Source organism: Trichoderma asperellum, chromosome 6 (genome assembly GCF_020647865.1).
Source record: "Trichoderma asperellum chromosome 6, complete sequence".
Classification (NCBI taxonomy): domain Eukaryota; kingdom Fungi; phylum Ascomycota; class Sordariomycetes; order Hypocreales; family Hypocreaceae; genus Trichoderma; species Trichoderma asperellum.
Genome location: NC_089420.1, coordinates 2,645,877 through 2,662,466, shown reverse-complemented (window position 1 = coordinate 2,662,466; position 16,590 = coordinate 2,645,877). Strand labels below are relative to the sequence as shown.

The 16,590-nt window shown below is 49.4% G+C and overlaps 7 protein-coding genes across 7 annotated transcripts; 4 read left to right on the top strand and 3 right to left on the bottom strand.

The window, feature by feature from the left end:
• The first annotated feature begins 358 nt into the window (after positions 1–358).
• Positions 359–1,542, top strand: TrAFT101_010305 (uncharacterized protein). Its single transcript, XM_024908887.2, has one exon. It carries the CDS (start codon positions 423–425, stop codon positions 1,455–1,457), a length of 1,035 nt encoding a protein of 344 aa, XP_024756095.1. The 5' UTR covers positions 359–422; the 3' UTR covers positions 1,458–1,542.
• Positions 1,543–2,111: 569 nt separating this feature from the next.
• On the top strand, positions 2,112–7,073 carry TrAFT101_010304 (uncharacterized protein). The gene is made up of 4 exons (XM_066128916.1): positions 2,112–2,947; positions 3,022–3,886; positions 3,957–4,404; positions 4,470–7,073. Exons 2-4 carry the CDS (start codon positions 3,809–3,811, stop codon positions 6,785–6,787), a joined length of 2,844 nt encoding a protein of 947 aa, XP_065985042.1. The 5' UTR covers positions 2,112–2,947; positions 3,022–3,808; the 3' UTR covers positions 6,788–7,073.
• A 400-nt stretch (positions 7,074–7,473) lies between these two features.
• On the top strand, positions 7,474–8,627 carry TrAFT101_010303 (uncharacterized protein). Its single transcript, XM_024901185.2, has 3 exons — positions 7,474–7,784; positions 7,961–8,083; positions 8,164–8,627. Exons 1-3 carry the CDS (start codon positions 7,594–7,596, stop codon positions 8,522–8,524), a joined length of 675 nt encoding a protein of 224 aa, XP_024756093.2. The 5' UTR covers positions 7,474–7,593; the 3' UTR covers positions 8,525–8,627.
• A 45-nt stretch (positions 8,628–8,672) lies between these two features.
• On the bottom strand, positions 8,673–10,844 carry TrAFT101_010302 (uncharacterized protein; the record flags this gene model as incomplete). Its single annotated transcript, XM_024910260.1, has 3 exons — positions 8,673–8,958; positions 9,016–10,676; positions 10,758–10,844. The coding sequence occupies 3 exons, from the start codon at positions 10,842–10,844 to the stop codon at positions 8,673–8,675; spliced, it is 2,034 nt and encodes a 677-aa protein (XP_024756092.1).
• A 1,501-nt stretch (positions 10,845–12,345) lies between these two features.
• Positions 12,346–13,278, bottom strand: TrAFT101_010301 (uncharacterized protein; the record flags this gene model as incomplete). Its single annotated transcript, XM_024907048.1, has 1 exon — positions 12,346–13,278. One exon carries the CDS (start codon positions 13,276–13,278, stop codon positions 12,346–12,348), a length of 933 nt encoding a protein of 310 aa, XP_024756091.1.
• A 48-nt stretch (positions 13,279–13,326) lies between these two features.
• TrAFT101_010300 (uncharacterized protein) lies at positions 13,327–13,671 on the bottom strand (the record flags this gene model as incomplete). Its single annotated transcript, XM_066128915.1, has 1 exon — positions 13,327–13,671. The coding sequence occupies one exon, from the start codon at positions 13,669–13,671 to the stop codon at positions 13,327–13,329; it is 345 nt and encodes a 114-aa protein (XP_065985041.1).
• Positions 13,672–14,474: 803 nt separating this feature from the next.
• TrAFT101_010299 (uncharacterized protein) lies at positions 14,475–16,365 on the top strand. The gene is made up of 4 exons (XM_024911085.2): positions 14,475–14,964; positions 15,124–15,607; positions 15,757–16,058; positions 16,113–16,365. The coding sequence occupies exons 1-3, from the start codon at positions 14,955–14,957 to the stop codon at positions 15,998–16,000; spliced, it is 738 nt and encodes a 245-aa protein (XP_024756090.1). The 5' UTR covers positions 14,475–14,954; the 3' UTR covers positions 16,001–16,058; positions 16,113–16,365.
• Positions 16,366–16,590: the final 225 nt, after the last annotated feature.

Below are 16,590 nucleotides of genomic sequence, written 5' to 3'. Positions count from 1 at the left end.
CTATCTGCTGCAAACTTCGATCTGTTTCATTGTGTTTACCATACTTGACATATACATAGAAACAATTGTGCTTGATCTGGCAAGTGCATTTGTCAGAGCGCCACTTTGGTTCGATTTTATGGGGCAGGCTGCGAAACTCAAAATACTACTAACCTTAGTAGTAGTGTGTGTGTACGTACATACTTTGGAAGGCGATTAGAAAAGCTAGCGTAATTATTGGTGATTGGTCTGAGCGCCTGCGAACTGCTGAACCTGCTGAGCAAAACCTTAGTAAGATGATGAAAGCGAAATTTTGCACAGTATTGTCAGGCTTAGAAATTTATTGACAATTCGCGGATATATCATGGAGCTTCTTTTTTCCTTCTCGAGAATTCTTTAGCATTCGCTTTCTTCATTGCATGATTTTTGTAGGACAAGCATAAATGAATCGCTTTGCTCTGTTTTTCGCAATTCTTGCTGCTTCAATTTCCATACTCATCTACATCGTACCAATTGAGAATTACACACAAATCTACCACAGAAACCCATTCAGTAAAAACATTTCCACGGATACACCAGCTTCCTCCAATCTGTCTATACCTAGAAATACCACAGACATGTCGAAATCAATTCTCCGACAAGCTAAGATCACGCCTCACCTGTCGTCGACCAGGGGGCACAACAACATAGGCTGGCTGGACACCTACCACAGCTTCTCCTTTGCCGACTGGCACGATAGCAGATACACTCAGTTCGGGGCTCTACGGGTCTTGAATGAAGACAGAGTAAAGCCACTCTCTGGATTCCCCACCCACCCTCATCGGGATTTCGAAATCTTCAGCTACATTTTATCGGGAGAACTGACCCATCGGGACTCCATGCTCGCCAAGGGCAACGAAGGGGGTCAATCGGACAAGTTCTACCGGATGCGACGTGGAGATGTACAGTTTACTACAGGCGGCACGGGCATAGCTCACTCGGAATTCAATGAGCACAACAAAGAAACGGTCCACTTTCTTCAGATCTGGGCCTTCCCGTGGAAGAGAGGCCTGATTCCCCGATACCACACTCGCACATTTTCAGAAGAGGATAAGAGGGAGGGCTTTGTCAAGATCCTCAGCCCGCTCAAGGCAGGTGAGGACGCCACCGTGAAAGAGGAGGCAGAGGCTGAGCCTGTTATTCCCAACACAATTCCCATTCACGCAGATTTTGTCATGGGCGCAGGAATCATCGCACCAGAGGGCAGGTTTGAGTGGACAGTGGGAGGCGGTGCAGGTATCAAGACACAGCGCAAGGTATTCGTCCACTTACCGATGCTGAAAGGAGGAAAGGCCAAGATCAGACTTGATGGCCGGGAGAATGCAGAGCTGTCCGAAGGAGATGGCGCATTTATTGAAGGAGTTTTCATTGGCGACAAGCTGACAGTGGAGAGCATTGGAGAGGCGGAGGCCGAGGTGATTGTGCTGGACACGGCTTGAGCGGACACGTATACTGTAGAATAGAGACTGATTGGCTTAGGATTTTGTAATAATTTAACATGACATGATGAAAACAAAAGGCCCGTATGAGTCAAACCAGCGAGCGGCAGAGATGTCGCTAGCAATTTCAGCGTGATCAAAGAGGCAACGGCCGAAAGGCGAGATATCAAAGATGACGCGGGATATTTCTCGACTGAGGAGGGCGGGGCTAAGTTAGTCCGAGCGTTTGCAGCCGGGCCCCTGTCAGTCGGCAGGCTAGATCCAATGGCGTGGCTTGGCGACGCAGGCACACAAGCGCCTCTTTGCGGGCCTATTTGGGCAAATTGAGAGCAATTCCTGTGTGCATGTAGTTGCGGGTCTGCACTGAGTATCTCAAGCTGAATCGATGGAGACTTTTCGCCGTGTGAGCTGCCTGATGTTGATGATTGTAAACGGAAAAGCATAGCATTGAAAATCTAGGAAAAAAAAAAAAAAACTTTCGGTTTATTATAGAGTTGTTCAGGGCATAAACCGCCATTTTCTCGGAGGTTCCGTGTGCAAGGAGATAATACCCCTTCTGGCTTGGCGCGCCCGATAAGATACTGCAGGTTAAGCTTGAACACCAGCAAAAACCAAAAGTGGCGGTTCTCGCTTCAACACCACTTCTCCGCCTCGCCTCCGTACTCCACATCTGCTGTCAACAAGACCCAAATGGGAAGTGGCCGACTGAAATGAAGCCCACTTCAAGGCGCCATGATAACGTTTCATTGTTTTGCTTTTTACGGCCGTTGCCTCTCGCAGCAGTATAGCAGGGACCTGGAGCCCTGGCAATTGCAGTGCTGCATTGTTTGCTTCAGCAACGGCTGCATCTCTCGCAGTTGATGAGGCGCCGATTCTCCCCTCTTGACCTCAGCTCTCTGAACCCCCGCGCACGTGGGACTGTCTGTTCACAACTGGTAAAATCCTACGACAATCCGGCTGAAATCCGAAATACGCTCCCCCTGCCCTAGAGATCTAAGCGCCTTGGTCTTTCAGGTACGAGGCTCAAGAACGGCTCGTGGCCTTCCTCATTGGAGGGTTAGCCTTAGCCTTACAAGAAAAACCTTTTAACAGCAGCCGCTAACAGCAGCCTACTCGTGCGCCACGCGCTATTTCAAGGATGCCAATGCAGGGGATGCGGGCACATGCAAACATTCTCCGTACGTCTGGCGGTTGTGATTCGTGGGTTTACGCCGGCTATGGGGAATTCCACGCCGTGAATCCTTCGACGTTTACACTTGTTTGGCCCACACGCGGGATCGAAGTAGGCGAGACGAACCTCATACCATTTCTGTCGCACTGTTCACCCTCGACTCTGGGAGCGAGAAGCTTATTTTTGTCGTGAAATCTGTGATATGTATGAGATGACGATGACTTCCCATGGCCATGGTATCTTCGGGTGACTCTGCTTTGTTATATTGGGCATTTGATGGAATACGAATTGCCTTCGAAAACGCTCGGCTTTCAGCTTGGTGAGTTCGAACCACTGTTGCCGCTCTAAGCACTACCACAAGTAGGTAGCCAATCAGGCTGACAATGGCCTTAGGTTCATGGCTGCTAGTGCTAGCACTTAAATGATTTGTACCTGAATGGTCACGCTGTTGGTTGCAAGACCAACACTGCGTAGCATTTCGCCGTGGTCATGCGTGCGGAAAAGAGCGCACACTCCAGAAGCTCTATCACGGATACCACGGGTGTACACGCCCCAAAACGTTGAAATCTGGACAAGGAACCCTTGGGTTTGGCCAATGGCGTTTGTTGTCCATGTGTCCGGCACCAGATATCACTAAACCTGTTCCTAGATTCTGCAGCGTTGGTTGGGTTACGTTACCCATGGTCTCCATGCAGTCTGCCCACCTTCTTGCCGTTGAAAGGTCATGTCTAGACAAATCAGGCTTCACGGGGGCCTCCATCCGTCATAGCTCATGACGGGGAGATTGTGCCAAGACCCAAACTCGCATATGAGCCCAGTTCCGCGCTGGAATCGGATGGGCCTTAGGCAGTGAGGCCCTTGGGTGGCCGAGAAAGGAAATGGCCGAGTCCACGATGGAAGCACTTTCGGCGGTGGTAGTTTACAGTAGGGCCCGAATAAGGGTGGGCAAGTAAAAAACTAGATGGTCGTCTCTCAGCTGTTGACTCCTTTTGTGTTTTCCTTTTCTTCTCTCTGTACAACTCTGTCTCTGTCAACTCCAGAGAAGGCTCGGTCCCTCAGCCAAGCTGCAGACGGTTTCGTTTGCGTCCTTTCGTTGATCTTGCATCATCGCCACACTCATTTTTCACTGGCTTCGGCCATCTTGCGGTCTTTTTCCTGTTTAAACTAGTCAATCATTAATATGGTTTCTCTCACTGCTGCTGCCCTTGTGGCGAACGCTGGTCTGGCTGCCGCCGCCGGCGTTCTTAATGGCTATTGGGTATGTTGACGATTGTCTCTCTCTTTCCCTCCCCAAACTACGGAGCATCCTGCTAACAACCAACATCAAGGGGCAATATGGCACCCTCGAAGGCATTCGAACACACTGTGATAGCGGTGTTGATTCAATCACGCTGGGCTTTGTCAACAATGCCCCCGATACCGTCGATGACTCTGGCTATCCCGGTATCAACTTTGGACCCAACTGCTGGGGAGATGTCTATGTTAATGAAAACGGTGTGGCGTCAAATCTTTTGAGCCACTGTATGTCCCTTCAAGCCGATATCCCCTACTGCAAGGCCAAAGGCGTCAAGGTCATTCTGAGTATCGGAGGAGTCTACTCGGCGACATCCAACTATTCCGTCCCGGATAACTCCACGGGTACCGAATTTGCCACGTTCCTTTACAATGCTTTTGGTCCCTATAATTCTAGCTGGACGGGCCCTCGCCCTTTTGATGCGAGTCCCACTGACCATACCTCGGTTGATGGCTTTGATTTCGATATCGAGATGAAGTTTCGTGAGTTGTCCCACCCCCTTTTGACTTCTGGTTGATACCGACTGCTAAGACGAGTTGTGTGTTAGCAAAAGGAAATGGACCCTATATCGATATGGTCAACACGTTCCGTTCCCTTGACCCATCATTGATCATTACCGCTGCTCCTCAATGCCCTACTGACTCTGGGAACTTTTACCTCAAGGACTTGATCACGCAGGCTGCCTTTGATAAGCTCTTTATTCAGTTCTACAACAACCCGGGGTGTGATGCTATTGCTGGTAACTCCCCTGGCGATAAGTTCAACTATGACGACTGGGAAACCATTATTGCCAACAGCGCGAAGAGCAAGTCGGCGAAACTATACATTGGTCTCCCTGCCATTCAGGAGGAGAAGGAAACTGGTTATATCGATCCCATTGCTGTGAAGAATTTGATCTGCCAGTACCAGGGTAGACCCCACTTTGGTGGTCTCTCCCTGTGGGATTTGTCTCGTGGTCTGGTTAACAACATCAACGGAACGTCGTTCAACCAATGGGCTCTGGAGGCGCTTCAGTACGGATGCAACCCCTACCCTGGTCCCACCTCCTCGACGACCACGGTTGTGAGCACCACCACTTCCAAAGCTTCGTCTACGACTTCCAAGGCTTCGTCTACGACTTCCAAGGCTTCTTCTACGACTTCCAAGGCTTCGTCTACGACTTCCAAGGCTTCGTCTACGACTTCCAAGGCTTCGTCTACGACTTCCAAGGCTTCGTCTACGACTTCCAAGGCTTCGTCTACAACCTCCAAGGCTTCGTCTACAACCTCCAAGGCTTCATCTACAACTTCCAAGGCGAGCTCTACTTCCAAAGTGAGCACGACTTCCAAGGCGTCCACTACATCAAAGGCTTCTACAACCTCGAAAGCTTCTACTACTTCCAAGGCCTCGACAACTTCCAAGGTCTCGACAACTTCCAAAGCGTCAACCACGTCTAAGGCAACTACCAGCTCAAAGGTGTCTACGACCTCAAAGGCCTCGACTACTTCCAAGTCAAGCTCTACTTCCAAAGTGAGCACGACTTCCAAGGCTTCTACAACATCTAAGGCGTCCACTACGTCAAAGGCAAGCACTACTTCCAAGGTATCTACAACTTCGAAGGCATCTACGACCTCGAAGGCAAGCACTACCTCGAAAGTGAGCACCACGTCCAAGGAATCTTCTACTTCGAAAGCCAGTACTACTTCCAAGGCTAGCACTACGTCAAAGGCTAGCACAACTTCCAAGGCGAGCACCACTTTGAAGACAAGCACGACTTCGAAAGCAAGCACTACTTCTAAGGCGTCTACGACCTCGAAGGCTTCGACGACGTCAAAAGCAAGCAGCATGTCAAAGGCAAGCACCACGACGAAGGCCAGCACTACCAAGGTGAGCTCTACTTCAACGGCCGGCGCCACCTCCAAGATAAGCACCACCTCTAAGACGAGTTCCACTTCCAAAGCGAGCTCTACGTCAAAAGCGAGCACCTCGTCGACAGTAAGCACTACATCAAAGCCAAGCACTACATCCAAAGCCACGACCTCAGTGGCCTCCACATCCACCAAGGCCTCTACAACTTCAAAGTCTGTCTCTTCTACTACATCTGTGAAGCCAACATCCTCGGTGTCGGATGTGAACAAAGGCGTTACTACCTCGAGCGCGGTTCCAAGCTCTTCTAGTTCGGTCGTTGTTTTGCAATCCACGACAATCAGTCGATGGTCAAACTCATCGATTGCCTCGACAGCTGTTCGCAACCCAGCAACAACGACCTCTGGCTCTGCATCCGTTTCTTTGACAACCAGCGTTGTTTATACTACATCTGTACACACTGTTACAAAGTGTCCACCCTACGTTATCGACTGCCCAGCAGGAGGCTACGTAACTACAGAGACCATTGCTTTATACACCACTGTCTGCCCTGTTAGTGATGCAACCAAGACTCCCGAGGCTACGGCGACCAAGGAGGGTTCCCAGCCTGGGGTAACTAGCAGCCCTGTTGGACTCGGTGGTGGCAGTGGCTTCCCACAGATCACGGCAGTTGGACAACCTTCCGGCCCAGTTGTCGAGGCTGCCGTTCCTACTGGTGCGGCTAGTTCCAGCGGTCTCCAAACGCTTGTCAAGCCCGCCACCTCCGCTGGGGCTCCCCAGGGCTCTTCTGGTGAAAGCAGTGCTTTCTCCAGCCCCCCAAGCCAGCCAACTATCCCCGTTGGTGCGGGCTCGCCTTACCCTAGCGGTGGCTCTGGCAGCGCGTCGCCCTCTGGAAGCTGGAGCAGTGTTCCATCTGGACCTTCCACGATTCCTAGCATTCCCGGAGCGAACGGTGCTTCTGTGATGAGTGCTAGCTTGGTTGGCCTGGCAATTGTTATGGCTGTACAGATTGTCTTATAAGGTATAGACTCATAGAAGTTTGGGGCTTTTTTGGTTTATGTGTCTTTTATGGGAGCCATTATTCTATTTCCTTTTTAAAAAAAGGGTTTTCATTCTGAGCCTTACCTAACAGTAGGTTGGGGAGGAATCTACTATTTACTGTCCATTTTTTATTTTTTTTTTATGTCGATACGGTCTTGGATAAATGTAGGGCTTGCTTTGTACTTTAGCTTATGACGATAATTTTGCAAGCCATTAACGGAGCATATCCGGGTTGAAAATGTTAGTATATAATTTTCATTTTGATGGCTCTCGAGTATTATTAGTGAGCTAATGCAGAGTGTAGTCTGATGGAGAGCCGTGATACTATTCATCAAAAAAGCATGAAGTTTGATTTAGGGACGTGATATTAGTTGTAGGAGGTATAATATACCCGGAGGTAAGTTTGGAATAAGTTGGAGTTAGTCCGAAACATTTCCAAAATAGAATAGTGGATGCTTTTCACCCAAACATGGACTCTAGCAATCGATGCGATATCCTCGATTGACTCGGCTAAATCGAGTCTAAGCCTCGATGGAGTCGTATTCACAGAGTTGACAACCCCCCCATGTTTCAACTCACGAAGCTCCAAGGCCCACCGACACTAAGTAACTAGAGTCCCCATCACCCCCCGCTTTATGCTCATTCTCAACCTGTTCACTTTCAAAGCAACCAACTCTCTCGACTTTGTTTGACACTCTTGCAGGCTCCCACGTAAATATTGATACATATACCTATATATATATATATATACCTATATATATATCACATCGTCAATTATTGTTACCATGGCAGCCCAAGCCCCCGATGGTGCGCCCATAGATCTGGCGGAAAACCGAAAGCGCATGCTCCGCGGCGACTTGTACTATGCCTTTACGCCGGATCTCATCCAAGATCGAAAGGAGTGCGCGAGGGCGTGTAGAAAGTTGAACACTGCTGTGGAGCCCACGAGGAGAGAGTTGGCTGAGATTTGGAGAGAGTATGTTTTGATCTACTTACTTATTTTAACCTCCCCCCCTTTTTTTTTCTTTTCTTTATTTAAATATGGCTTTTTGTAATTCCTATGATTATGTTTTTTTTTTTTTTTTTTTTTTTTGTATTCATTCATTTAATGTGAGATTTCCACCATTTTACTCACATCATTTTCCGCGTCAGAATCACCAGAGACCAAACCCCATTACCCCCAAAAGCACCAACCGAAGAAGAAGACGAAGCACTCCTAGACGACTACCCAATCGTCGAAGGGCCCCTGAAAATGGACTACGGATACAACGTCAGGTAAACGTTCCTCTCACTCTTAGCCCCCCAAACAAGAAATTGAAAAACAAAAACCAACACTTGTGCTAAAACAAAAAAAGTCTCGGCAAAAATGTCTTCGTCAACGCAAACAGCACCTGGATCGATACCTGCTCCATCACTATCGGCGCCCGCACCCTCATGGGTCCCGGCTGCAGCTTCTACTCGGGCACACATCCGCTGGACCACCGCGTGCGGAACGGCACCCGCGGCCCAGAGTCTGGAAAGCCAATCGTCGTTGGTGAGGATTGCTGGCTCGGTGGTGGCGTGACGGTCTTGGCGGGAGTGACGATTGGCAAGGGATCCGTGGTTGGTGCGGGCAGCGTTGTGACGAAGGATGTGCCGGAGGGAGTTGTGGTGGTGGGGAATCCGGCGAGGGTGTTGAAGAAGATTGTTAGAGAAGAAGAAAATGATGCGGCGTGAGAGAAAGTTTAGTATACGTTTGTTATAGACGGGAGCGTACAACTTTGGGTTACACTTCTCTGGTTGATAGAAATTATATTAGTAGATAGTCTTGAAACCTGTACAAAATCTAAACATCTTCTTTCCTACTTTGCCCTCTCTTCTCTCATTAGATGGACCCTTCTTTCATATACTCCTTTTCCGGTGTCAAAGTCCCGCTATCTTCGCTTTCAATGACCATCGTAACGGCTGTAGGTCTCTTGCCCGTGAGAATTCCTCCGAGCACTCTCGTCAACGTCGCTCTGCTCTCCCATATGGGATACAAGCCCACGCAAATAAACGAGCAGAAGATCCAAATGATGCCTACGGTTACCCAGCCGGTGAAGAAAGGTTTAGAGAATATATAACCGGTGCCGTACATGGGCATTGGCCAAAGGACGAGAAAAGCGATAGCCCTGTTTGTTATGTTAGTGAAAAGGTGGAGGGTGATTTACTTGTGGAAACAGTCTTACATGAAAACAGTAACAAAGGAAGCGATTTTGAACGCCTTGTTCAGCTTCCGTCGCTCTTCTTCAGACTCCGTTCGCTCCTGGTTTCTCTCCAACTCTCGTTGTGCTTCGCGGTCGAGCCCCGACTCCTGAATGATATCGTGATCGTCCACCTTTCGAATTTCCATCATGGATTGCCAATCGTACTTATCGAAACCGAAGATAAGGCAAAGCAGTGGCACAAAGATAACCGGTGCTAGCAGCGCAGTCACATTGCCAGCTAGCATCGGGTCATTTGAGCCCGTGCAGTCGACGTCCAGCTTGCCGCACGTCTTCTTTGCTGTTACTAGCCAGGCGACGATTGAACAGATTGTACCGAGAATAGGCGAGAGTATCGCTGCCCAGCGGTTTTGACCGTTCCATAACAAAGTCAACGTGGCTGGGATCACGGCAGCTGAGATCAACACACCCATGAGGAGGTAGAGGTAACCCATGGAGATACCATTGTACCACAGGCCCGTGGAGATGCAGCAGACAACAATCATATAGCCGACCATGCACATGTGAGACATCCAGACAAGGCTTTTGCTGCTGGCATTAGGGCGGAAGTAAGTCTTGTAAATATCGTAAGTAAAGATGGTAGAGGTAGCCACCAGCTCAGCACTGAAAGCCGAAGTGACGGCCAAGAATAGCATGATGAGAGTTGCAATTGCGCCGCCTTTGCCCATGAGAGCCACTGCGGCATAAGGAAGCGCCAGTCCAGCAGAAACCTGAGAATCTGTCAGGCGGTTAGGATATGTCGGAAACTGAGGGCTAGACTCAAGGGCCAGAGCCGCGAGGCCGAGAGTCGTGGCCGTCAACCACGGAATGGCAAACCACGCCGCACCGCCCATGATATATCCAGGCAACGCGTGAATTGGAGATGCTGCTATAGATTTATTGTAATAGCCGTTGTCCAAGAACACAGTGCCAAAGTTTCCAACAATATTAATGACGAAGAAGATGGCGCCGCCTTGGGATCTCATGGTGAGATAGCTGCCGTCCCGGTTGCCAGAGACGGGATGGGCCTGGGCAGCTTTTACCAGGAGATCATATACGGCTGACGGGCTACCAAGAACATCCGAAGTGGCATACGTCTTGAGTGCAAATATCATAATGATAATGAGGACCGCAAAGGTGTGAATATAATCTGTAATGAAGGTTGCCTTCAGGCCTCCAGAAACAGTATAAGCTACTACAGGAATGGGGATGAGGAAGATTGCGGCCACGCCATGCATTCCCGTCAAAGCATTTACTGTTGCGGCTCCTCCTGTAATCAGCATGAGGGATACAAGCATATTGGTCATGAGGCCGAATACGATGAAGGTGAAATGTGCTGCTTTGCCGTATCTCGCCTTGATGACTTCCAGGAATGTATGGGCATTCGGCGCTCGCTTCTTGAGCGTTATAGCTATCGTAGCGAACAGTAAGATCTGAACGGTAGCTCCTGAGGCGTACCAAAAGGGGCCTGAGACTCCGTAACGATAGCACACGCCGGAGCTCTGTAATAGGGTCGCAGCCCAGGTCCAGGAGGAGACGACGGCAGAGGCTACTAGGCCGGATTTTACGGTGCGGCCAGCCGTGTTGAACATTTCCGATGTTTGAACTTCATTGTTGAATCGTTTGAGAATGTGAGTAACGGTAATCTGTAAGCCACGTATTAGGACATATTTCCCATATCTAGGAATGGCCGGATAGTATGATGGGATAGAGGCATTCAAACTCACCATGAAGATGGCAAATGCAAAGCCCAGGCCAAGGACAATGCCATAGCCATAGCCTTGACCCAATGGAGTGGCACTCGAGTCAGACATGACGATTCCACGCAAAGAGCTGTGAGATGCTTCGTCTCATCCAGAATGTCTTACTTGTAAAACTATCTAAATGCGGTAGCGAAGGGAGAGATGCTTAGTTATGTAGCGCCTCACATTGCACGATATGTTATCTTGGTGCTCTGCATTCGATCACGGAGGCTGCCGATTCCATCTCAACCCATGGATAATAGCGCAAAGCTCTTTTCTTTTTCTCGTTCCAAAACCAACCCGTCTTCTTTTTGCAGGGCATCAAACCCCCAAATCTTCAATCCGCAGCAGTAGTATTTCCATTTTGCAGATTGCGATATTTTAGCTTAAAAAACGATAAGATTAAAAGTCAAATTCTATTAGTTATAACGAGAATAAGCAAAATAAAGTTGCGCGCTCATGGATTGCGGCCAACCGAAGCAATCAATCTCGTAGGGCTGCTGATCTGATCTGCAGTGAAGTACTAGCATCATCACATCAAAAGATACGGCTTCTGGGTAAGCACTGGTTTTGCGGCAAGGGAGCCGATATAGGATCAATGCTGTATCAGAAGCAAATGCAGGCTAAATGGCAAGATAGCTGCAGATGCATCGCTTATCAGGAACGTCGTTGGCGTTGTAGGGATCTGGTTGGCTCGAGAATGCCAGCACTTTTGCGGGCTACGAGCTGAGATAAGGCCATGATAGCAATCGCTGTCCCAGATTGCCCCCGCAAAGCTACCCCATACTCCGACTCGGCACCCAGCAAATAAAGAGAGCGGCCCGTTGGACTGGCGACGGCAGAGATAAGGCGGGGTGTCAATGATTCATCAGATAACAGTCATCAGGCAATTAATCGCTTTGCCCTCCTATCTGTATGAATGCGACGATAAAGGAGATCGCAATGGCAGATGATCCATGGGGTAGCCCCACTCTTTTCGTCCTGGCGAAGACAGATAAGGATATCTGCCATATACAGAATACAAGGGCGTTCATCAGCCTACTCGGGCAATACCGGTTGCTTTCTTGACTTATTTTCGACGTCCGTGTTTTCTAGATAGACGGATTGGCACTGATACCACTGAAACACGCGAAAAAGGACGTCAGCGTGCATTCGTAAAACATCATAGGCTGATATATCCGTGGAGACGTCTATCTCCTCGGATAGATAACACGTAAAGAAATGTTTGTATGATAAAAAAAAAGGAATCTTTTCATGACATAAAAGATATCATTGGATATTATTTGCCGTTATGGCTATATCTGCTTCTCCGTGGAATGCACTCCCGTGGGGGTTGGACAGAGCTGAACTACTTTCATGTCAATGTTCTTTGCTGTACGTAAAGCTTTCATAGTGTTGATCAATGATAACGGCAGCTTCGATATGTGGTGAGTTTCGCTCTCTCGCCTCTCATATCTTTTAGGGCGGCGGTTGACATCTCTTGGCGATCATGTGAAAGGAAATAATATTCTTTACTCACGCCGAGCGATCAAATTGTCACACTCTTGTCTTTGCTTATCGTCAAAACGACAGGTTATCGTCCCAGATCGGCACCTCGCTTTGATGCATCTTTCAACCCTTGTTCAAATATGGTAGCCCAATGTTGTGCCAATTCGAATAAGTCAAAGGACATGCCTTGAGCAGCACTACCAAGCTCAGCTACTACAGAAGTTGCCAGCTTTCCTTCGAGCCCGCACGGAACGAACCGAGCCCACGGATTCAAACGTTCTAAACCCTTGACGGAGACATCGATGTTGATGGCTGTGCCAAGTGCCGTGACATACCGCCGGTGATGGACTCCGAGAGCTGCAATCTTACGAGGCGGGCCTGACGACTCTTGAACCCAAACGCCGGGCTCATCGCGGTTGGTGTATGTTTGGATATCGAAAAGCTCAGAAAGAAAGCGCTGCGTGGTTGCCTCTAGGTGGCTAGCAAACGAGGAGACACTATACTTGGGATACAGAGGAGAGTGCATATCCAATACGGGCCAAAGAACTAGTTGACCAGGGCCATGGTAAGTAGTGAGGCCTCCGCGGTTCGTCTTTTTCACCTGAGGATAAAAGAGCCCTTCGATGGGCTGAGGTCGCTGAAGGAGATGGACGTCCAGCGGCTGTTCCAGATGGAACCTTTGCTCCGGAATAAGATCATCTTGTCGACGACCAAGAGTAAAGGTCGGCGTAGACTCGAATGAGATGAGCTGAGGCCGAGGACAATCACCTTGTGTTCTCGACTTCTCAGGGAGTCCCTTCCAGGTCAGAAATCTGGCTCGATGCTCCTCCTGGACATCTTCAGCAGCTTCATAGCTCGTGAGGCCGGTAGAGTTATCCCCTATGAGATGCTGGTGCTCCAGCAAGGAGGCTTTTGAAGATGTAGTCTGGCAACGTCGGCCTGCAATTGACAAGCCAGCTCTGTGAGATGCCGATGCCGCCAATGCTGCTCTGAGCTGCAAGCGGGGCACGTGCCGCATCTTGTGACTTGGCTGCGCTACTAGCAGCAGCTCTGAATTGAGTTACTCTTAGAAAAACGAAATGGCCGTAAGAGGAATAAAGAAACTGGGACAAGGTTGGTGATGTGATGTTGCAGCATTAGTGATTAAGGTAGGCGTTAGCAGGCTGCTGCTAACATTGCGAAATCGTGTCGTAGCACCACCAAACGCTAATATGGCGGATAGCGCCGGGGGGCCGCTAAAGGCAATGTGGTGGATGCTGCTGACGTGACGCTGCTGGCGAAAGCTGGACCGGTGACAGCCTCCAAATCCCCAGCGCGATGGAATAAGATCAAGGAGGAAGCAAATCGGAATGCCACCTGTGCCGGAAGGCGTGTAGATGATGCAATGCTGCCGTGCTTGTTGACGCCTCATCCCGCGTCCACCGCGGCCACCTCATCCAGCTTTTGCACCACCAGGCCGTCGCCCAATTGGCCGCTCCTTTTATGACATCAAAGCTTCATACACCCGCTGTGGAGGCTGAACCAACAAGGTTTGCGCAAGCGTCGGCCAATGGTGCAGGTGATGGCGTGTAGCACTTGTCATTGTCAGGACGCAAATGCGTGGAATGCGACGTGCTTGTTCTGGTGCTATGAGGGGACCTAGCATGAAGCTTCGTCTCCAGTCGCGGTGAACCTTGGGTGGCACTTTAAGGTGCTGAGGCCTCGTCTCGTACTGCTCACATGTAAGGTAGATAGTAGATAGTAGACAGTCCAAGCTTCCGACGTCTAGCTGGAATAGGCAGCATTCACTCGTCGTGGTGGCTTCACTCATCACATTAGAATGTGCATGTACAAACGACGACAGTCTCACGGCCCCAGAAATTGTCAATTGAGGCTTCTTCTCTCCTGCCATTCGCCAACCGTCGTGTCGTCATCGCCTCTCCACGATGGCCTCTCGTCGCCTGAATTGAGTGCAGCGCCACGCCCACACGGCAGGCACTTCCCAGCGCTAACCCGCTGGAAAAAGCTTCTTGGCGCTAGCATCTTGGAGCTGCTGCTGCATCTTGGCCGATCGCCTGACTGTGAACTGCGAGTGCCTGGATTACTGCGTGGTGTACATGATACGAAGCGGCTTTGGGCACTCCCCGTTTGGCATCAATGTATCGCATACCTGCTCGAGTAACTCCCGCCCTCGGTGGCTCGAGAAACTGCATCATCAGCCCCGCCGCTCTTTGCCCCCAGGAGCTGCCCATCCAGCTCATTTCTCTCCTCCCCAGGCTCAGCCTCTGCTCTGCGTATTTCTTTCCCTCGCTCGTATACTCTAAATCTCTGTCACTAACGAGCGCATATTTTTAATCTCCTCTGATCGCCTTCACCGGCTTTGTGTTTCTTTCACCGGCAGACCTCCGCTGAAGCTCTCCCCTGTCCAACAAGAGGCTACAGATCTAGCTGCATCATCCTAGCCCAAACAGGGTTCCCTGCAACCGCATGGCCTAGCTGGATCTATCGCGACGTCATAACATCTCGCATCACTATCGCTATCAATATTGATATTGATACTATTATAATAACAATTAACCACTACAATTAATTGGATTGAAAGAGCGAGCTTCGCGAAGGCTTCTACTTTACTTCTTCTTTGCTCTATCTCTCTATCTTCCTTACCTCCTTACTCGCCACTTATACGGGGATTACGCATTACAAAGCTGATCCACAATGCCCAAGAGTGAGTGAATCAATTCCTCTTTGAGATCACTGTCAAGCATCATCGGAAATATCATGAACCACTTGATCAATTGCACAAGGTCCGATAGAAAATATAAATATAACGTATAAATAAACAACACCAACTACAGCCTAGGCTAACCAAACCACATCCTCACAGACGCTCTTTTAGGCTCCATCGGCTTCATACTCCTCTGCGTCTCTCAGCTCTTTATCTGGTTCATCATCCTCCCCGGCGTCACGCACGACACGCCCTTCCGCCACACATACTATCTTCGCGCCGACACCAGCGGCATCACAGGCGCCCGCGACGTTTCCCAGTGGACCTACTTCTTCATCTGCGGCCTGAACAACAACGACTGTGGTCCTTCTCATCCAGCCATTCCTTTCGGCTTTGCCTGGGCCAGCAATGCGCAGAACGTGCCGCCGGGGCTCGGTGGTAGCCATGGCAGCCACACGACGTCGTTCCATTACTTCTACATGTGGCGCTTTGGTTGGGTGTTTTTGCTCATGACGCTCTTCTTCGAAGTCGTGGCTTTCTTCACTTCGATCCTGGCCTGCTGCGGCCGTCTCGGCGCAGCGCTAGCCTTTGTCGTCTCTAGCATTGCTCTCTTCTTCTATACGCTCGCCGTATCTATCATAACGTATGTTGACTCCCAATACCCTTTGCAGAATCCCCATCTCTTGCTTAATTACCTTCTCCCTCCCTCTCCCTCTGTCTCTCCTTATGTCACGTATTATTTCCAAAAAAAAAAAAAAATTGCCAATTTGCTAAACGATTCACGCTGCACAGCGCTACATTCTGCGAAGCCCGCAACCGCTTCCACGACGTTGGCCGCTCTGCCAAGATTGGACCCTGGGCCTTTGGTTTCCTCTGGGGTTCCTACACGGCCCTTCTCATCGCTGTCATTCTCTTCGCGCTGGGCATACGCTCAAATCCCACTTTCGACTTTCGTCGCCGGCAAAGCTCTCGCGAACCGACTGGAAGTCGGGGCCGCTCCTACGACGGTCGCCGAGTCAAAGAAGAGTATTCGTAAATCTTTCTCTATGGCAAAACACAACATCTCGCTTACAGCTTTCTTTTTGACAAGACACGTATGTTGAACAGGAAAGAAGTAATGTTAGTATTGGGGCTGATGGAACGACAAGAGTTGCAGTGTAAAGCGGGCGATGACTGGCCTATGCTGTCTCCCGAGCGTATAATAATACACTTACTTTAGTACCTAATGGTGGAAGACATCACGTTCTGAGCAATAATTAATGAGTGGAGGAAAGGAACGTGAAGGGGGTTATAGTAATGTCTGTTTTGACCCTTGATGATAGCTTATGAATTTATTCTTATTATTTGGTAGCACAAGACCCTCGCTAGTTGGTAATAAGCAATCATGGTTACATAGGGGCCCAATGATAATAATGAAATATCAATTTCTCAAACGCTTCAAAATGTACTAGTCATTGCATCTTGCCTCTCAGTCATGTCAATCTTGTATATGAATAATTTTAATTACGGTGCAGGCTGCCCTCGTTTTCTTGACCATGCTTGTGCGTTATCTTAATATACGAACAAAAAAAGAAAAAAATAGTCCTCCCAAAAAATCCTTCCCGCCGTATACACCATGACATCCCC